Consider the following 21,409-nt stretch of genomic DNA (forward strand, 5'->3'; position numbering starts at 1 on the left):
AATTACGATAGGCTGCTGTTCTGCATGAAAGGTTGTTGGGTCAAATACTGCGGCCGGCAGAATGATTTCACCCTTTTCATTTCACTGACTGACCCTGATGCTCTTTTCTAAGCTGCCCTGGAATATAGAATCTGCTTTAAGGACATTACCTTTGAGTCAGCTGGACACAAAATGCCCCCCCCCCCTTCCCAAGAAATCAAAACAACTGACAGAGGAGGAGGGAGGCATGATTTATTATATCTTATTAACTTAAAAGCACAAGAACAAAGGAAAAAATGAATGACCGTCATAATAGAGAACAGGAAAAGCCAAAGATGCTCAGTGTGTGTCATCACGTAGAGATTCTAACTCTGCCAGGAGTCTCCTGGAGGGGAGAGAGAGACCACATTCAGAATGCAGACCCCAAAGCACCGCGACAGCCTGGAGTCACATTATTGACATGGTAAAAGGTAAATTGAGCTGGAATACCTACAACAGCCGTGCGGAGTGAAGCTCACATTACAGCACACGGCATTAGCCGATGAGTCCCCTATTAACTTACATTACAGGAAACATGTCGCATGGCCGTTCTTGCCATTAGTGCTAAAGTTTACTGCTATTACCTTCATAAAATTACCACAGAAATCGGTTTAGAAAACTCTTGGCTAGATTAATGGCGAAGGGTGTTCCATATTTCGACCAATATGCTCCAATTCGTTTAAATAATCAGGGGAAAATGATATTTTATCCTGTAGTTATGGCATGGATCATATCCCCAATTTGGGGAATTGCATCAAGTAATTTGTTCAGAAATGTAATTCTAGAAAACTAAAAGGCTTATGTCAGCTGAAATTAGACTGCCCTACTGCGGAGGCGGGGCCTTTGGCAAGGAGACCGCCGCCCACCCACCAAATTGCTAAGGCGGGGCCTTTGGCAAGGAGACCGCCGCCCACCCACCAAATTGCTAAGGCGGGGCCTTTGGCAAGGAGACCGCCGCCCACCCACCAAATTGCTAAGGTGGGGCCTTTGGTAAAGAGGTCACTGCCCTCCCGAATGCTGAGGCGGGGCCTTCAGTCTTACTTGTGCTCCTCACTGAGCTCACACTCCTGCTGTACCCTCTGGGCGAGTCGGGCTGTAGCTGGGAGGCTGAAGCTGGCTGAGAGCTGCACGAGGCTCACTGCCTGCTGGGGATCTCCGCAGAGCATTGCTGAGCTCAGAAAGTCATCCAGAAGCTTTTCTCTGGAATGGCAGAGTGCGTCAAACACATCCATCACAGCATTACGACAATCAGACAGACTGATTACACCACGCTTACAGATATACTGAGCCACAATAATTCTTCAAACTATCAATGTACATATTAGAAGTAATTCACATTACCTCCATTTAATCATCTAATTAGCTGAGGCTCATTAATACAACATTCTGATGTCATGCAGATTGGTGCAGAAATCTTTAGATTTATCCATTAAAACAGGCTGTACTTACCCCGGCACCCTGTTGTTGGCTTTGAAGAGGGGCAGCATGTCCCTAGACAAAGCGAAAGAGAATCAGAAAGGCTTGGACATCCGTCCATCCATCCATCCATCCATCACATGCAGGACAGCAGAGGGACCTCTCAGCTCATTGATCAGCACCGCTACACCCGGTCTCTCAGAAGGCCTGCTTTCAGCTCATTGGTCAGCACCGCTACACCCGGTCTCTCAGAAGGCCTGCTTTCAGCTCATTGGTCAGCACCGCTACACCCGGTCTCTCAGAAGGCCTGCTTTCAGCTCATTGGTCAGCACCGCTACACCCGGTCTCTCAGAAGGCCTGCTTTCAGCTCATTGGTCAGCACCGCTACACCCGGTCTCTCAGAAGGCCTGCTCTCAGCTCATTGGTCAGCACCGCTACACCCGGTCTCTCAGAAGGCCTGCTCTCAGCTCATTGGTCAGCACCGCTACACCCGGTCTCTCAGAAGGCCTGCTCTCAGCTCATTGATCAGCACCGCTACACCCGGTCTCTCAGAAGGCCTGCTTTCAGCTCATTGGTCACCAATGCCACACCCAGTTTCTCAGGAGGCCTGCTTTCAGCTCATTGGCCAGCAGGCCCCCTGCCCTGTCTCACCAGGCTTGCTTTGTTCTTCCAGCAGCCAGCAGGATGCTGGCGATGTTCCCCAGCGCGCTGGCGGTCCAGTCCAGGGTCACCTGGCCCTGCTGACCACTCCCGTAGATTGCCTTCACCTGCAGCGCACACTCAGCGAAGGCCTCATGCACCTGGAGGCAGCAGACGAGCATCTGTGAGCAAGAAGAGAGTCTCCTCCAACCTGCCGTACCCCCCGGAAACCGCCCCCCACCTCTGGGCTGTGCTTATCCCTCGCCATCAGTAACAGCACCTCCTCCACCAGATCACTGGCCTTGTTTGCCAGCCCCAGCTGCTTGATGTCTGTGGGGGGGGGATATTAGGGTGAGCATACAGCCGAGGGAGCACAAGGCCGCATGAAAAAGTTCATCGCCGGTAGCACAAATGTTACTGTTCAAACTCACCTTTCCAAATCTCCGGAATGAGGTCCAGCCTGTTATCGGTGTCCAGTGCTTGTAAGACGTCTCTCATCGCACCCGAATTGGGGTAGAATAACTGGGTGGAAACAGTGAGATCAGGGATGGGCAACGAGCTCAGTGTTTGCATTTCTAACTGTATTTGTTGAGGCAGCAAAATTATTTGCATTTGTCTTCAAATAAATGTGGAAATAGGTGTAACAATGCTGTTTAGTTTATTAAACGTCGAATTTTAGAACATTTCATGATATTGTGTTCTTCGCAAAAACTATTATAATAATTATGAACATGGAAATGTAATTCTGGTTTATGGTTTTACCCAGCATAAATATATACAACCATAAATACCCTAACAGACAGAATATAAACAAACAAAAAAAAAATCCTTATATATGCCACACAGTACCAAATGCCACACAGTGACCTTTAACCCCTGACAGATCTGGCGGAAAGCCAGAAGTTTTATATTTAATCATATAATTATAAACTGAAAGTTACAGCCTTCTCATTACAGTCCTGTGTGTCATTTTTCCACTATAATACAACCGAAATAAAAATTAATAGTAACTACGTTCCCAGAGCAAATGGAGGCTAATCTCCACCTTCCAGTCAGACACACTCCGCTTCACGCACTGCAGGTATAACAGGGAAACAAAAAAACCAAGTAACGCTATAATGTGTATGCTGAGCTGGTCTATTAAAGTAGCAATGCACTCCGATTGCCTACATTGTATGTTAATAATGCTGAGCAGCTCAGGCGGGGAAAGAATTCCCACCCGCTCACGGTAATGAGCAACACCGGCTGTTTGACGGGTTATTTTCTTCTTCCCGAAAACAAACACTCTCAACACCCCACTATTTGCGCTTTGCCGAATGCGGCATTCGGATCGGGATCGGATCCCTCATTGAGAGGGCAGCCGAATGTCTGGCTGATGCCATTTGGGGCGGTCGGCGTGCGGCGATGCCGACTCACCGAGGGGACCAGGTCCCGGTACCAGAGCAGCACTGTGTCCACGCTCTCCATCATGCAGATCAGGTGGAAGAAGCGGCCGCTGCACCGGGATGGAAGAGAGGGTGAGAGGGAGGGGGGAGGTGGGGATGATGACCCCCGGAACATGCAGGAACCCCCTACCCCACACCTAAACAAAATGTGCCACCCATGTTCGAGGAGACTCAGATTCTGGCCTTTTCGTACCGGTGCCGCCAATCGGGCCGCCACACGCGAGTCCGGACTGGGCAAGGCTGCCGGCACTCAGCCCCCATTACTGGCTGAGGTCCGTACCCCTGCGCCATTTCATCACTGTCTCCCAGCCAACGTATGTATACGCCGCTCCCTGTATGCACCATCAGGGCTGAGAGCTAATGCACAACTCAGCCATCACAGCCAACGTCGACTATTATAATGCAGGCGGCTCACACCACCAGCAGGGGGCGGAAGAACTGTGGCCAGAAACCACAGAAAGGATCACCCCGGCCTTCACTACAGCCTCTAAGTTATTTTTCTTAAATACACGGCTAAAATTTCTTAGCGATACATGTGCTAAAAGTATCCATGCATAAATCTACATCCATCTGTTTGGGGAGAGTCATTTCAAAAACACAACGATGACGTCCCGATGTGAGTAAACATGCCGGCAGACCACAGGCTTTCAGCACAACAGGGGACACTCACTAATAGTGAGCCTCCTGGGAAGGGCTGCCCAGAAAGCGCCAGTTGTCTCCAACCCCCAGGAGCTGTTGGAGCCTGTAGGCCAGGCCCAGGTCCTTCAGAGAGCAGCACTGCAAGCGGAACAGCGGCATCACCACACTGCCACCCACTACGCATGACTCTGAGCACAAGTGTCAGGGATACTCACGATTCTCATGCCGTAGTTAAAGAAGTGAACTGCAAACAAAAGAGAGTCTTTAATAAGGGCAAGGCAGGCCTCAAAATTATTGGCACACCGTTTAAATATGGATAATTATGTATATACTGACACCCACACAGCAATTATACACATATACCACATATTTATACTGTGGTTTAATTTTTTTTAACAATAAATGACTTATGCTGAAGGATCTCACCATCATCTGGATCACGGGCTATAAAAGACCTTCCAGAAACCTCGTCCATGACTTTGTGAAGAATGTCGGATGACACGTTACTAAACGAGGCCGAGGGTCCAAACACTGCAGAAAGAGGAGGCACAACAGACTAGCTGCGAGGGTGGAGAACTTGGGTTTCCCATGAACATCCCAAAGGCTTTTCTTTGAAGGTCCGGAACAGCATGCACAGCGGTGCACAGCTTCAGCCACCCAGCTTCAGGGTCCTTATTTCTGCTACATTTCCTCAGGCAAGCCTTTGTGAACATTAACGGCGTAACATACCTGTCCTGTAGAAAGCTGCCAGGATGTGGTAATATGAAGCCAAGCTGGGCTCTGCAGGACAGAGAGGAGATTTGACTCAAAAATGTGCGGTGAACTAGCATTTCCAAAGGCTCACCCGGGGCTCCATATTTAAATGAAAGATAATCGTTGCTGGAATGTTCCAGGCCCCAGACCACATCAGGCCCCCTGAATCTTTCAAGATTCCACTCCCAATCATAGCAGCCCTGCTAGAGCCAGAGTGTGTGGTCTGTGGAGACCAGTAAGTAAAAACGCAGCGGAAATGGGTTACTTAAGCCAGCCATTTCTAGGTCAGCCACCTTCCACTTGGTTTTTCTGGATGGTTTATTAAGCCACTGTGGCACCAAAGCACAAGACCAATGCAGGGGCGACTCCAGCTCTCAAGCAGGGTGTTTAAGAGAGATCTTATAGGACAGCGAATAAAATGGGGGTGGGTTATGTCAGGTGACCATGGATTAATGGCTCGTAAAGCCTTTACGCTCTTTTCAGGACCAGATGGGGAGTCTGGAATCCCAGAATGTTGGTCCACTTCCTACAATCAGATACATTCCTTCCTTGAATCCATCCATGGTCTGTTTCTGTCACGTCACAGTCCCCCAAAAAAGCCCCTTTTAACCTCTCAATTCCCATGTCACCTGACTACATCTGTCCTCCCCAATGGTAGATTGATCCTAGAGACATTGACATTTACAGATGCTTTTATCCAAACTAATGCACAAGGTAAAAAGCACAATGCAAACAGTTACAAGAAAACGTATGTGAACCCATTTTTATGCAATAATACAACGTGACCTGATCTTGAACTAAATTACAATAATGAACAAACACAATCTATTCTAACAACACACAAATCATTGCATTGTTCTTGCAACTCGTCGAACCTCCTTTGGCAGCAATAACCTCAAACGAGAGCTTCGGGTAGCAGTGGATCAGACTTGCAAGAACATCGAGGTGCAATTTTGGACCGTGAATCCTTACAGAACTGCTTCAGCTCTGCCACATTCTTAGGATGCCTGGTGTAAACGGCTCTCTCGGCATCAGCCCACAGCATCTTTCGCTTTAAGGTCTTGGTTCTGAATAGACAGATTGTGTTTTCTGAAGGTGCTTTGTTGTAGATTTACTTCAATGTTTAGGGTCATTATCCTGCAGCATCACTCAACTCCTACTGAGCTTCAGCTGCCAGACAGCCACTCTGATATTATCCTGCAGGAAACCCTTACAGTCCTCGGAGTTTATCTTCCCCTTGATGATGGCAAGCTGTCCAGGCCCTGAGGCAGCAAAGCAGCCCACAATCAGGATGCTCCCTCTGCAGTACTTCACCGTTGGGATGTTTTCCTGTTCGTATGCAGTGCTGTTTTTACTCCTTATATAGAACCGCATGCTCTACCCAAACATTTCATCCTTAGTTTCATCAGTGCAGAGAACATTCTCCCAATAGCAGTGTGGAGTATGATATATTGTGTTTGGTATATATGATATATTGTGTTTGGTAGACTGACGAATAGAAATGTTAATGATTCCTTCAAGCTTTTTACCTCATTGAATATTCTACATTGCTGGCCGCCACATCTAGGGAGACTAGCCTCAGTACTGAACTGTCTCCATTTGTAGACTGTCTGATGAATATGAAAACTCTGAGGCAAGTTTGTAACCCTTTGTAACCCTTTCCAGCTTTATGCAAATCAACACATCTTGATCGTAGGTCTTCTGAGTTCTCTTCTTTTGTGAGGCATGGTTCATATCAGCAGATGGTTCGTGTGAAAAGCAAACTGAAAACGTTTGAGTGTTTGTTATAAGTAAGAGAATCTCAAAGTCACACCAACAGTCTCATTTCACTGACTGGACTCCAGTTTTAACACCTGACTCTATTCAGCTTATTCTGGGTTCATCAGCCCAGGGAATCACTGAATGTTTGAACGATTTGTTCAGTACATACAATAACATTACAATACTTTGTGTTATTAGTTAGAACAGATTATGTACATTATTCTAATTTAAATAAGATCAGATCTTATTTTCTAACCAATTAACGAAAAAAAGGCAATTCCAAAGGGTTCAAATACTTTTTCTTGCAACTATACATGCTGTCATGGAGTCACCTAGGCACAAGTGCAGCTAGGCTGAGCTTACAATGAATGGCCAGATACAAGTGTAAGCAGTTTGAAGCAGGGGCTGCACAAACGTCTTTACAACTAAACAACTATTAAAGGAAGAACTTAAGAGTATGCAAGGGCCAGTAAATGTAAATCACAGGATTCTGTTACACGCATAACACGTCTTTATCTTATTTTACCTTCCAGTTTGCTTGGTATCTCCCCAATTCACAAGTTAAAATGATATATTTCTTTTCTGATCTGAGAAAGGACCCGCTGCCCTGGTACTGACCGATTCCCACGGCCTTCATCTCGCTGAGCGTCTGCAGTGCCTGCATGCGGCCAGCAGGGCCGCACCGGAGTGAGCTCCTCAGCACGGCGTTGAACGTCAGCAGGTTGGGCCTCATGCCCTGCTCCTTCATCTGCTTCAGGATCTCCTGCAGATCCGGGGAGATGGGAGTCACACCCACAGAACCGCCTCTCGGGTCTGCGCACGGACACCACACTCAGGCTCGGCACTCACCACGATCAGCTCCCACTTCTCATTGTATTTCTGTCTGACCTCTGGGGCGGCAGTGATGAGCGCGTTGAAGGTGTGCACGTCGACTAAAAGGAAAAGATCATACAGTCACATTAATTGAGTTTAGCTTTCAGCCAGCAGATGGCACTGCGTCACACAGACACCCCCTGCCCCGGAGACTTGGTATCTATTATGCCTCATTCCCATTGAGCTCTGAGTCAGGTTGGATCAGACTGTTCACTGAATGAAGCTTAACATTTAAAGTCAGACTTCAGAACCAGCTTCACCTTCCTCTGGTATTACTTGTGCAAACATCTTTGCTCTATTAAAAATATTTAATAAATCTATGATTACTGCAATGTTTAAAAACAGGTATGTTGAAGTCAAGGCGAAAAAGAAACTAAGCTGAACAGCTAACCTGACGTACAGTTATTATCTACATAAGCTGGGACTCGCTGTTAGGTCTACGTGCTCCAATAGCCATGGCACCAACTTACCAGACATACGGTTGTTTAGCATGTCGGTGTACAGCTCAAACGCCTTCGTTTGGGCGCCATACTGCAGATTCACAGAGAAGAGGGTAAGGACACTCCTCACTTCACTACTTTCTGGTTTAACGACCGCCTGCATTTCCGACCAGCTCTCCGACCAGTCGGTATTGTACGCTGTACTGGAACTTTGGTCGTGGAAACAGCAGTGTAGCGTCTCAGCATCGCCCTTTCTCAGTATCAATCTCGTTTCTGCGGCTGTTCTGTTTTCACTACCCTACCGATCGCAATCTCCAAGTCTATTTTGTCTACAATAAGTAAATAACGATTACCTGTGTTTACAATATGCAAACCTAAGTGATATAACAGCTGATTTCCTCCGATTTAAAGTACAGTTACAGTACACTACTGTATAATAATTTATAAATATAATAAAAGTGTTATAAATGGTGCAAAGGTGACATTAAAATACCACCTAAAGACGACTGGCACAAACCCACTACCAGTACAGTATGCCTGAAATACTGGCAAGATGCGGTTCCTCACTAAATCGACCAGTCCGCTTAATGACATAGTCGGAAGGAACGGAACTCAGTCGTTAAATGAGGAGTGTCTGTAATTCAGACTAAATCAAAGGAAACAATGTTGTTTTCGGGACACCGCCTGTGCAGTATCCCCGAGGCAAACATTTTTGTTTGCTCTGATCTATGATTGGCTGACATACTAAATATGACGCCCTGGGGTTGGTCAGCAGGACTAACTATGCAGTTACTGGCATGCTTTGCATCACACTCTTTTGCAGTACCGTAAATTAATGTGTAATGTGTAAAACGTCCGTTTTAAAAGAGCTGTCATCTTTATTAAAATGACTCACGCACTCGTCGCAGTATGTTTATTTGCACTCTGTATGTGGGTTTGCTGTGCCATCTAGGGTCGTGGCATACAGACCAAACAAGGTAGTGGCGTCGTTTTAAGTATGTGCCAGATTGTTCTCACCAATGTGTTCGATTTCATTTTGCTGCATGTTGTTTGAAGTACATGGCCAGCTTTAAGGAAAGGAGGGAGAGACGCTGAGTACGAGGCGCTCAGCGCTCACCTTGACCATGCCCCTGATCAGAGCACTGTACGAGCGCTCACTGCGCTCAGGCATCAGATTAAATATCCTCTCCGCGTTGTTGTCTTTCCTTTAAGAAAAACAAAAAATATCAAATCAGCATCTGGAAACAGCACAGAACTGTCGGAATTAGGTAATCGCTAGCTGCCCCCCCATTAAGCAAGGGCCTGCCGGAGTCCTGGACACTCACCTCCACACTTCCACTTTCCTTGACCTCCCACGCTTCAATTTTGGGGGCAATTCCTGCTCCTCCTTTGAAAAGCAACCACAGCACAAGAATCACCGAGGAGCACTGCAGTCTTAATCTGTCATTAATTATCAAACAAAGAGGTCTTTCTGCAGTTAATAAAGCCTTATATAAAAAGAGAGACCTCAAAAATCAAGTCCAAATGCACGGAACAGGAAGTGAAAATCTTCTGAAATAAACTGCACGTTCACAGTCATGCTGAACATCCTCACCCCATCCTCACTCTTTTCCTGATCAGGCGTTTCTTCTTGCTGTGGATCCTGGTCCCCGTAGAAGCAGATAAGATCCAGGAGGTCATTGGTCATTTCCAGGGAAACCGCAGTGCCTGCGACACGGTTTAGAAACCCTGGTCAGAGCAGAGCGGGGAGAGACTACAAAACGGACGTTAAACTGAAGCTGCACCGGAAAATCATCCCGATATATTACTGCAGCCTGAATACAAAAAAATTACAAATTAAAGCTCGTTTTCCACACTGGTTTCTATGGCAGCCATGCACTGTCACTATGAATTAGATCCAGATTACAGGGAGTATTAAGGAATATAAACACCCCTTAGATTGAAGTAGATTACATTCGCTTCAATATTAAAAGTTAGAAATTGCTGCAGAAAAGGGCAGTTTAGAAAATTAACAGAACAGATTAAAATTTACTCAACTTTATTCTTCGGTTAAACAGAAATTTTTACAAACATTATTTTCCTTTGCTGCTATGTTTTACACTAAATTCCAGGGATAAAGTCTCTTCCCTGCTTCAGAAACTCGTCCTCAGGGACCACTAGACAGAACATATTTTTGCTCCCTCCCAGCCTGGATGTGACGGGTCTTTATCATCTCGGGGGTCTTTATATCACTTAATACTCTGCCACTCCTCCACGGTTGGTCAGACTGCATACGAGAGGATCAGTGTGGCTTACCAGCCTGCAGCAGCTGGTCGAACATGGCCACCGCCTGGCGGACTTTCCTCAGCTGGATGAGCTCCTTCAGGGCCACTTCGCTGACATCATTCATCTGGGGCTTCAGAGTGTCCGGCATGAGGCACTGAGGGGCGTCACAGGGAGGCTGTTATGCAACTCAGGGCATGAGGAGGAGGCTGCTACGCACTGAGGGGCGTCACAGGGAGGCCGTTATGGAGCTCGGGGCATGAGGAGGAGGCTGCTACGCACTGAGGGGCGTCACAGGGAGGCCGTTATGCAACTCGGGGCATGAGGAGGAGGCTGCTACGCACTGAAGGGCGTCACAGGGAGGCCGTTATGCAACTCGGGGCATGAGGAGGAGGCTGCTACGCACTGAGGGGCGTCACAGGGAGGCCGTTATGCAACTCAGGGCATGAGGAGGAGGCTGCTATGCACTGAGGGGTGTCACGGGGAGGCCGTCATGCAACTCAGGGCAGAATTGTATTTGCCTGACTGCATTGTGCAAGTGTAAAGTTTGGAGGAGGGGGGATTGTGGTGTGGGGTTGTTTTGCATGGGTTGGGCTGGGCCCCCTAGTTGTTGTGAAAGGAACTCTTAATGCTGCAGCATTCAAAGCCATTTTGGACAATTTCATGTTCTTAACCTTCTCGTCCGACATCAGTGCCTAACCTCACAAACGCTCTCCTGAAAGAATGGTCAAAAAATCCCATAAACACATTCCTAAACTTTGTGGACAGGCTTCCCAGAAGAGTTGTAGCTGCAATGGATGGGCCAAATACATATTAAAGCCTATGTATTAAGAATGGGATGGCATTAAAGTTCATGTGTGAGTAAAGGGAGGTACCTTAATACTTTTGGCAATATAGTGCATCTAATTCATGTTACAACCTCATATAAACAAGTGAGACCAGAAACGAAGAAACCAACCAAGATGGTTTTCTTGCACTGCCCCCTGGTGGACATGACCTTTAATCTTCCAGACATACGTAAATATGTAAGAAGGGTCTGGTTGTAGAACACTGGTGCACCTCCGCTAGGATGACCATCACTGTGGGGTCGGAAATCACATGACCTCCACTTCCGGCCTGGACATGACATTGTGCAAACTAGGAAAGGACGTGAAGTATACAATATTATTATTCTTAATAATCATTATAGTATTATTATAATCATATAATAATATTATAATTATTATCCGTATATATATGTGTGTGGGTGTTTGTGCATATAAATTTATATTAAATATTATTATATTTAGTATATATGGTGACTCTGAAACTAGAGAGCTGGACTGGCAATCAGAAGATTGCTGGATTGAATCCTGTGAATACCAACAGTAACCCTACTCCGTTGGGCCCTTGTTCAAGGCCCTTAACCTGCAAGTGCTTCATCCTGGGTATAATGTTAACCTACATCCTGCCCTGTAAGCAGTTTGGTTGCAGGGTTGGCACACTAGCCACTGGATAAAAATATAATAATGTATTATAATAGGATATAATCATCATCATCTCCACTAGGATATCGTACTATTCTCTATGAAGGAGGCTCTGAATCAGAAGACCTCCACAGTAGTACTGGATATGACGGTAGTGCAACATCGGGAACTAACTTTAATAATCCAGCCTACTGAGTTCTCTTCAGCAGCGTCATGTCTGGGTCAGGAGTGGAGTTCCTGGAACCACAGTGGAGATCCTCCTAGCGGAGTTCGCCCATCGATCTGCAGCCAGATACTCTTGGTACAGTGAGTACGCTTCTTGTGTTGCATACTCGTCAAGTCAAGTATATCCCAGCCCCTAATTACTGGTCGGCGTTGCAGGGAGCCCGTCACGCGCCGCGGGGCGTTGCAGGGAGCCCGTCACGCGCCGCGGGGCGTTGCAGGGAGCCCGTCACGCGCCGCGGGGCGTTGCAGGGAGCCCGTCACGCGCCGCGGGGCGTTGCAGGGAGCCCGTCACGCGCCGCGGGGCGTTGCAGGGAGCCCGTCACACGCATCCCTGCAATGTCTCATTAACAGCGCAATGCAAACTCACAGGTATGTGAGGCTCAGCATAGTCCTTTGTGAAGTACTTGGGGTAAGTGTTGACAACATATTCTGCAGCATTCTTCCCTGCCTCCTGTGACAAGGAGAACAGCTTCTGTGGAGATCAAACAACGCACACAAAATAGTTACTATGCACACAAGCACACTGCTCTCAAAAGAGGCCACAATCTCCTTTGCTAAAAAAAATGGTATCATACTTCAGTCAGGCTTAAAGTATTTTAATTTTGCTCTCACAGTTATTTTTCCTTGCATTTAATATCCACCCATCATTCTGGAATCCAAAAAGGTTAGGCAAAACGTCTGCAAAGGTCAACCAACAGTATTGTGATTCATACAAAGTATGTAACGAACAGGAACTAATACTGTGATCACATGAAGGGGACACTGATACATACGAATTCGGAGGATGTCTTTGGGATGAGAAAGGCATCGTCCTGAAATCTGTAATGTGATCCCGTCGGATCCTGAAGATGGACGAGGAAAAAAAGTTTTAAAATGCTTTAAAAGAAAAGACACAGAACTGTACGGTGAACAATTACCAGAGTAAGCAGAAACCCTAGAGTACCCTGTTAACTGTGGATGCTAGAGCCTGGAGTACAGCCACTTCATTCCTGTAATTGAGAATGCGGAACGGATTTAAATGTGTCAAATATATGCAGATGTTACCAATTTTTAAGCATTTTAAATGCCCTACCATATTTTCTTTCGTGGAATTGTAATCTCTTGAGCAGAGCCTGTGAAAACACAAACGCTGCTTGACATCGCAAAAAGTCAACACCAAGTTTTTACATGTAATAAAAGCTGAGACGTCATGCTGATTGCAGGCAGAAGCGACATACTGGTATCAATGAGATCAGCTTCACACAAAATATAAAAAACACGTCCAGATCTCAGCCTAGGGGAATAAATGCTGTTATGACCGCTTAACGTTAAACCCCAAATGCAGACAGATACCTACCAGTTTCAGAGGGATCAGTGTGCTGAGCCGCAACATGGTTGCATCCTAACCTATCAGAAATAAAACATCATATCGATAATTTAGCCCCAGAGTTGTCGATATATGTAATTAAAGCACCCAAACATTTCTTTATGGAAAATCAACGTTAGCATAAGGGCTATTCAATGTCACGCAGATTATTAGTTTTCAAACAAAAAGCCAAATAATAAATGAAATAACATACGAAAGTGAGTTTCACTTCAAAAGCATACCTCCCAATACAGCTTTTGTGTAACAATCGGAAAAGCCGATGGTTCTTACAAAAACTCGACCCCACGACACCACCACAGAGAGCCGCCATATTTCCCCCAACTGCATGCTGGGAAGGAATCAGTCATTTTTTAATAGATGATTATTTTTTTTACATTATGATCTCAAACAAAGTTTCGAGATTTAATGAAAAAAAGTAAAATTATAAATGCATTTATATAAACAGAGATACATTTACTGATGTTTTATTCCAGCGAACAAAAAGCACAGTGCGGGCGTCCACCCCTACGTACGTAATGGTATAGTCGGTGCTTTCACTGTGCACCACATGTGTTGGATCGCTAGTGCCTGGCACCATGTGTACATGGGTTAACTAGCATACATCTTTTTACTTCGTTTATTTACTCTTGTATTCATAACTATCATTTTTGTCAAGATGCTAGTTGGCAAAGACGTACCGTGGAGGCGCCTTGAAGGCGTGTCATTTGGCATGTACTCGTCTGAAGAAATAAGGTGAGCAGTGTTGGCCGAATTGCTAACCAAAATTACAAGCTAAGTTTGGCTGTGGGGCGTACTTGGATAACGAAAATCCTGATACGATGTCAGAAACACGCGACATTTTTTAAAATCGCAAATGAAATTAATCGAGTTATATAAACTACCTTTTGTGCAATGAGTATGCATTTCTGTTGGAAACTACCTCGTTTAACTAGTTCTCGGAAACTCAGAGACTCATATTGGCTTTAGTATAATTAAAAACACTGAACAGCAAACAAAAGTGGAATCGTTATTAATATATTCTTAGTGAACCAGGCCAAGTAGATCGCTTGTTTGTGCGTTGATTTAACCCTCAATCCACGTATCGGATCTCACTCCGTGTTTCATCCTTGCCTCAGCTCACCTAAAAGTCACTAAGCTTTCCTTCTTGTCTTAGGAAGTTGAGTGTGAAGGCGATAACTAACCCGAGATTTCTGGACAATGTTGGAAACCCTGCGTCTAATGGCCTGTACGACCTCTCGCTTGGGCCGTCCGACACCAAAGAAGTTTGCACCACCTGCATGCAGGGCTTTAACAACTGCCCCGGACACCTCGGACACATAGAACTGCCGCTCCCTGTCTACAACCCGCTCCTCTTTGATGTAAGTGACCACCACTCGGGTAAAGGATGCTTCTGAGAACCTGGCAGAACTTCTGATGGATGGCGGTACTAGTAGCGATTCACAGGAGTCCGCAAATCGCTGATATCAGCCTCCGCCGTGTTATATTTCCTCATTCAGACTTTTTTTTACAGAAGTGTTTTTACAGAAGATTGCTAAGAAGCCGGTATTAATGGTAGGCCGGTTTGGTAAAGCTGGATCGCACTACATCCTTTGGTCTTAGTGAACAATGAATTAATCAGGAATCAACCTTTTTGAAGAAGTTTGTTGTATTGTTGAAATTTCATTGCATTGTTAATTTATTACAGTGACTTGCGGAATAGTTGTTTTCATTTTTACTCCTTTCTTTGTTTGAAAAAAAAAACCGAGCAAAATTATAAACAAAGAATATATAAATTATAACTCTCGTAATAAATATTGTCACGATTTTACAATATGAATGGTACATAGATGGATCTTTTTTGTTTGCACTTTGTGGATTTTTTATTGTAGAAGTGGATTAGGTGGAGAAAGAGCAATGGTGTTCTTTGTAGTCTGAACTTTTTAATGGCATGTATTCAGCATTAAGTTTCCCAAGACTCAGATAAATGTCCATATATGTGGAATTTGCGTGATACCATCAAGTGTCAAACGATCTGTGTCCCAATATCAGAAACTCTACCTGCTGATTCGTGGCTCCTGCATGAGATGCCAGATGCTGAGCTGCCCCCGTTCTGCCATCCACCTCTTACTCCAGCAGCTGCGGGTGCTGGAGGTGGGGGCCCTCGAAGCCGTTTATGAGCTAGAGGCAGAGCTCAATCGGGTCAGTATGCATCATCCCTATGGCTCGCTGCTGCCCTCCGATGGCCTTTTCTGTGCTTGTTGTTTTAATTTTTACACATGTATTGAATCCAGGCCGCAAAAGGCACAGCGTATAATGCTGAATGATAAGTAATAAAATCGACATGCCTTGTATCTCAGCAGCTGATCTTTCTGGTATTCATATAGGGATATCAAGTGTAATAAGGTTGTACTGAAGTTGTCATTTAGTGAATATGATCGTATAGTTTGGGGACAGGGTCTGCTGATGACCGGAGCGGCTTTGCCACCTTGATGCTTTGCAGTACTTGGAGGGGAATGTGAAGGCCACGGGTGTAGAGATCCAGGAGGTGCTGGAGGACTATACTGTCGCCTTTCTCAGGAAATGGAAGGACAGAGAGTCCGCTGTCCCGGTCAGTTCCAACAGGACAGGAGTCTTTGCCTCGTCATCAATGCTCTTTAGATTCCAAATCCTCTGTCTTGAGTTAAATGCATTTTTGGGGGGGTTTTCAGGTCAAGCGTGTCTGTCAGTGTAAAAATCAGCTCGTTCAAACGTTTTGGAGGGAAAATATGATGCCTAGGAAGTGTCCAAACTGCAAGTAAGTGCACTATTCGAGTGGCTGACCTTTCCCTGTGAGTAACCCTTATGATTTCTGTTAACCAGTCATAGCTATGCAGGTTGTATTGCTGGTGAATGCTGCTGCTAGGTTTGTCAGTTTGAAGTTATTGTTGATCTGTGTTTTTCATGAAGTTTCATGAAGAACAAAACCTTTAATGAAACTTGTGCTGTTGGCTACACTTGTGAAAGACTGATGCCGATTTGTAATAAACAGGGCTGGCCGACCGCAAGTACGCAAGGAACACAACAGCAAGCTAATTGTTACTCTGCCCGCATCAAAGATCAAGGAAACTGAGGAGAAAGGAAACGGTAACAGCTGGGATCTTATGTCCTGATTTTGGTTATCTTATGGTGCTTTTCCACTGGCATATGGGAACTGAGCCGTAATGTGAAGGGAGACTAGTTACCGTGCAGTTCCAGCTTGCTGCGGTTTTCCACTGTAGTAGGGGCGGCTCAGTGAAGGGGCTGACTGGTTTGGAGGGCAGTGACGTAAAACCAAATGCACCAAAACCGCCGTCACCCCATCGCCACGCGCACCAAAACCGCCGTCACCCCATCGCCACGCGCACCAAAACCGCCGTCACCCCATCGCCGCGCGCATCCAAAACTGCTGTTTCGGAGCGATGTGCATGGTTACACTTTTGGCTACTACGCAGGGCCATGTCAGTGTGGGGTACGGCTTGGATATGGCGTGCATGATTTACAGGGGAACAGTGTCTCTTCGTGGTTCGGCTCCAGTATGGCAGTGGAAAAGCGCCATTGGTACCACTATAGTCATTTGATGTTGCGTCTTTCTCATGCCGACTTAATTGCCATTGTATTTCAGTTTTTCTGATACTTGAAGCGTTTGAGCATAGAGTTTGTACCGCTGGTGAATTGTATCACTGTCAGTCATTTTCTTGCATAGTGAACCTCATTCCATGCTTTGGCTGTTGAGTTTTCCAAGACTACAAGAATATTTGGTAGTGTTGTACATTTCAAGTTGTATAACACTGTTAGGTCTCCGCATTGCTGCTGACTCCTTCACTAGTGATTATGTGGTGAAGGTATCTCCCAAGGCGTGATGGAGATGGCAGGGTGTTTCTGAGCTCCAGGAAGAGCTGAGCGGGAGGCATGATTTGGGCCTCACTGATGCTGTCTCCTTTACCAGTCGTCGATGGATCTCAGCTTGGGAAGAGAGGCTACCTGACGCCGAGCACGGCCAAGGAGCACGTGGCCGGTCTCTGGAAGAATGAAGGTGAGAGCCGCCGGCCCCAAAGAGCAGGTCATGGGGAGGGGACTGAGCCGAGATGCACCAGGTGATGTGGAGGAGAGACAGTGGTGCATGGTGACGCGTCACTTGGGTGCTGATGCCCTCCTGTAGTCTGTTTTCTGGGTGGTATATTTACACAGGACCGAATCCATGCCAGGGTTGGGATAGACGGTGCAAATGCTAATATTCACTGGGCTGCATTTTTTTCTGTGATTTTAATGGTTGCGTGTTCTAGTAGTAATAGTTCCAGGAACAGTGTGTGGTTCCTAGGGATAGAACTCTGGGGATGTGATCAGAAGGTCATCTGTTTAAATCTGAGGATTGCTGGAGTGATTTTACTGTTGGGCACTTGAGCAGGACCAGTAACCCAAAATTTCTTAGGGACTGACTGACCCTGCTTTCTTTGTTGTATCTTATTTTGGATAAAAGCAGCTGCGAAATTAATATAAATGGCTTTTCCCAGGTCTGGGTTAGACTGTAATCAATAACTGTAATTCCTTTACCATACTGTAGAGGGCAGCTTTATATAAACTTTATATTGCTTGATTTTATTGTGGAGAGATTCTAGATCAGGGGTGGTCAATCTTATCCAAAGGACCATTGTCTCTGTGGGTTTTTAGGATAACCTTTAGGTCAGCTGTTCAAACCCAGGTGTGAGGACTCTTCAGCCAATCAGTCCTCTGATTAATAATCTAATTAGGGAGTGGCGGCGACAACCCGCACACACACCGGCCCTTTGCATACAAGATTAGCCACCCCTGCTCTAGATAATAGCTAATGTCAGGCTCCACACCCCATGGCCTTGCACATGACAAGTGGGTATATAAAGTGGATAGATGGGTAATACCTAATTTAGTGTTACATGTAAGGCCAATGGGAGGTATTCTGCATAGTGCAATTATTTTGATTTATGAGTAAAACTTTGCAAAGACATGCTTTGGGTGATTGGCATCTCTAAAAATTGCTTTTTATATGTGTCTGTGGGCCCTGTGACAGACTGGCATCCCGCATAGGGCGTCCCCTGCCTTGTCCCCTTGGTAGCCTCAGACCCCCCACAGCCCTGTACTGGATATTGGTTGGAGGGTGGATGAGTAAAACTTGCTTATTGACAGTGATGTGCATTAATGCAGAAAACGTGCCTGAGTTGCACCGGGACAAGCTTCAGGAACCAAATGTTATTTTATTTTTAAAATTTGTAGATCAGGGATGAGCAACTGGCAGCCCATGGGGTCCCACCTTTTTTGAGGTCCACTCGTGCACAAATTTCAAACGTATGTTTTAGAAATGAACTAAATTAAAACAGTAATAAGTACTAGCTTATAATGCTGAATGCCCACTAGGAGGAGCTAGTTACCAGAAATGTAAAACATGAGGGGGGGGGGGGGTGTGAGTCTAACATTTGGTTGATGTGATATTTCAGCATGAATAATGCATTCTGTCCAAAGCCGACTGATATCCGATAATTATCGACAGATGTCTGTTCCTGCGTTCAGCGCTTATTTCCGTTTTCTGTTGTGTCTTGTATTATGTGCATTTTAAGATCTCTTGGTTAAACGTGGACTTGAGCAGTATTATAGTAGCAAAATTAGACACCACCCACCCCTACTTAGACAGCTGATTTAAGATGCTCTACAGCCTAATTACAGATAGCTGTAAGGTTACATTCTAAATGTATTAGATTATTTTTTTAAAAAAAGCACAATTAAAAATGGTTGCAGTACAACTTTATATTGCATACATGTGCTGGGCCAATACCGGAGTGGCTAATCGCTCATCAAATCTGAATGGTCCCATTGTAGCTGTTAATATATTTTTTGGTCTGGCTGTAGACTAAAGCTGGCTGTCCTCAGTGTAGATACTGACAACAAAGATCCAGAACTTTGATAGAGGACACTGTGGTGTAACTTTCAGATTTAATCAAATGCAAACGCTATACGTACCTGGAAACGGACACCTTTGTGCTGTGGGAATTGACGTAATCACAATGGCCATAAGGTGGTGGTAACATTTTCAGCTATAGGCAGAGTTTTAGGGGGCGGCTTGAGAGGGCTTAGCGGCTGCTTGTTTTGTTAGTTGGTAAGTTGTTTTTTTGACCAGCAAAGCTCAGTACATTGTTGGTGTGAGGTTATGATCGTGTTCTCTGTTAGCACTTGTTGGTAACAAACGGGCAGATTTAAAAAAAGATGCGTATGATGACATATAGGGTAAGCAAGATGCTTTTTTCCTCTTCGCCCCACCAAGTGCAAACATCAAGCTCCTCCCATGAATATGGGTTTGATGTAATCAACATAAATTTTAAAGGTTCTCAGAAATTCTCGCTCATTTCATGTAAGAACAGCAATTTCATTACTAGAGGCGATCTGATTGGCTGGCCAAATATGATTAAATCACTATGTAATGTGAACTCTCTCTGGACTCCTTACCTTTCCCATGACTAACATTAGCTGCATGTACTTTGGATGTTAATGGGACAAGAATCTTGAATGTGACCCATCTGTGCACTCAGGGTGGCTTCTGTTTTGCTGGGCATCTGGCAGGGGGCCAAAGCTTCTGCAGCAAGGACGTAATAAGGACGTAACGCGCATTCATAGCTGCGCGATTGCTTTGCCATTGCCATAGTAAATGTGAGTCTTGAGAAAAATGTGGAAGAATTCTGTCAAAAGTAACAACGTTCTGATTTTGGGTTCTTTCAAGAGTATAACTCTGAGGGAGTGTTATTCTAGATGAGTACAACCAAGAGCACTTATCCACTGCAGCAGGAACAGTAGTTTTAGTATTGTGTTTTTTTTTTTTTTGGTTCTTTCCCTTTTCCATTGACTTCCAGTCGAGAACCAATACCCACAGTTTGAGTAGCTAAAGTACCAAACTAGCTGGAGAATGTTTTTTGGTCCATACTTTGGTTCTTTGTAGATTTGTGGTGCTTTTGAAAGATGATAGAAACGTCGCCTTGAAAAAAGTTATGAACTCAGAAAATGACAATAAATGCAATGAAAAAGAATTAATAATGTATGCGACAGCAAAGAGAGAGACCCAGGCTTTCATTGCGAACCAGAAGAAGATCGGGATGGCGTGAAGATGAATAAAAAAAATATTTGCTATAAAATGCTAGGGCTGCACGATATTGGTCATATATATTCAAATATTGTGATGTGATTTTGTTGTAATAAATATTGGGTATTTGTAAAACAAAGGAGGAGTTCAACATAAATTTCTTATAAACCCATCTAGGAGTGCAAGGATGAAAATGTTAATGATTGTCTCAGAGAATCATGCAGCGCTCATGAGAAAGCAGCAGAGGGAACTTTAAACTGATTTTTAAATATACGACATACTAGTTAATCCTGAAAAGGAACGGTAAAATTGCAATGCTTACTAAGTTTTCTTTCCAATAACAAAGCAAAAATGTTATGGTGAAACTTAAATCCCCTGCTCTGTAATGTCTAGACAGTATGATTTCAAACCAGCTGTCTTGCCATAATATGCAACGTTGGTATTAATATCACCCATTGTCCAGCCCTTTACAATACTACATCCATTTTTCGAATTCAGTACAAAATACCACGCCTCGTGTTGTGACTTCAGTCAGCGGCAGTACCAGTTTTTACACCAGTGGAGAATCAACACCCTGAAGTACCATACTTTACTTACTTTCTTGAAGTAACTAATGTATGGGGCCTGGTGAGGTCGAAAGCACCATAAGAATATAGAGGAAACCATTTGTGTTCTGGAAGCAGACATGATGTTAACCTGTAAAGTAACCTTGTTCGCTGGCTATTGTACACTGAAGACCTGCTGTGCCAATTGTTCATTGAAATGATGACGATAATTGGTGTTTCAGGCTTCTTCCTGAAGCACCTCTTCTCAGGACTGGACGTCTCTGAGGGCTCCAATGCAGACATCAGCCAGGAGATCTTCTTTCTGGAGCTGATGGTGGTGCCCCCGTCGAGGTACAGTTTAGACTTGCCATGTGAATTCTTGGCAGTTTGTTTTACTCAAATGTGGTTGAAGAAATATTTAAAGAATCTAGTTTATAAGTAGATCATTATGCAGTCCTTAGCTTA

At 45.0% G+C, this 21,409-nt stretch overlaps 2 protein-coding genes and 1 non-coding gene across 3 annotated transcripts in view; 1 reads left to right on the top strand and 2 right to left on the bottom strand.

Moving 5' to 3' along the window:
• Positions 1-211: 211 nt before the first annotated feature.
• Positions 212-13,654, bottom strand: ptcd3 (pentatricopeptide repeat domain 3). Its single transcript, XM_048971857.1, has 24 exons — positions 13,525-13,654; positions 13,274-13,323; positions 13,010-13,049; positions 12,881-12,926; positions 12,711-12,779; positions 12,305-12,409; positions 10,280-10,403; positions 9,579-9,691; positions 9,310-9,371; positions 9,102-9,189; positions 8,015-8,075; positions 7,521-7,603; positions 7,290-7,434; positions 4,887-4,937; positions 4,584-4,688; positions 4,373-4,401; positions 4,189-4,295; positions 3,490-3,568; positions 2,505-2,595; positions 2,315-2,403; positions 2,086-2,234; positions 1,468-1,509; positions 1,060-1,218; positions 212-364 (listed from the first exon to the last, which is right to left on the bottom strand). Exons 1-24 carry the CDS (start codon positions 13,611-13,613, stop codon positions 319-321), a joined length of 2,022 nt encoding a protein of 673 aa, XP_048827814.1. The 5' UTR covers positions 13,614-13,654; the 3' UTR covers positions 212-318.
• LOC125705537 (small nucleolar RNA SNORD94) lies at positions 3,685-3,823 on the bottom strand. Its single transcript, XR_007381650.1, has one exon. It is a non-coding gene; the product is annotated as a small nucleolar RNA SNORD94 (small nucleolar RNA).
• A 175-nt stretch (positions 13,655-13,829) lies between the features above and the next one.
• polr1a (RNA polymerase I subunit A) overlaps positions 13,830-21,409 on the top strand; it is a 35,695-nt gene continuing 28,115 nt past the window's right edge. The window contains exons 1-8 of the mRNA XM_048971850.1: positions 13,830-14,035; positions 14,457-14,661; positions 15,332-15,481; positions 15,783-15,890; positions 15,991-16,076; positions 16,311-16,405; positions 17,247-17,333; positions 21,187-21,295. Of these exons, the coding sequence (XP_048827807.1) occupies positions 13,959-14,035; positions 14,457-14,661; positions 15,332-15,481; positions 15,783-15,890; positions 15,991-16,076; positions 16,311-16,405; positions 17,247-17,333; positions 21,187-21,295 (917 nt within the window). The 5' untranslated portion in view covers positions 13,830-13,958. The remainder of the gene's footprint in view (positions 14,036-14,456; positions 14,662-15,331; positions 15,482-15,782; positions 15,891-15,990; positions 16,077-16,310; positions 16,406-17,246; positions 17,334-21,186; positions 21,296-21,409) is intronic.

This window comes from Brienomyrus brachyistius, chromosome 12, assembly GCF_023856365.1.
Source record: "Brienomyrus brachyistius isolate T26 chromosome 12, BBRACH_0.4, whole genome shotgun sequence".
Taxonomy (NCBI): Eukaryota; Metazoa; Chordata; class Actinopteri; order Osteoglossiformes; family Mormyridae; genus Brienomyrus; species Brienomyrus brachyistius.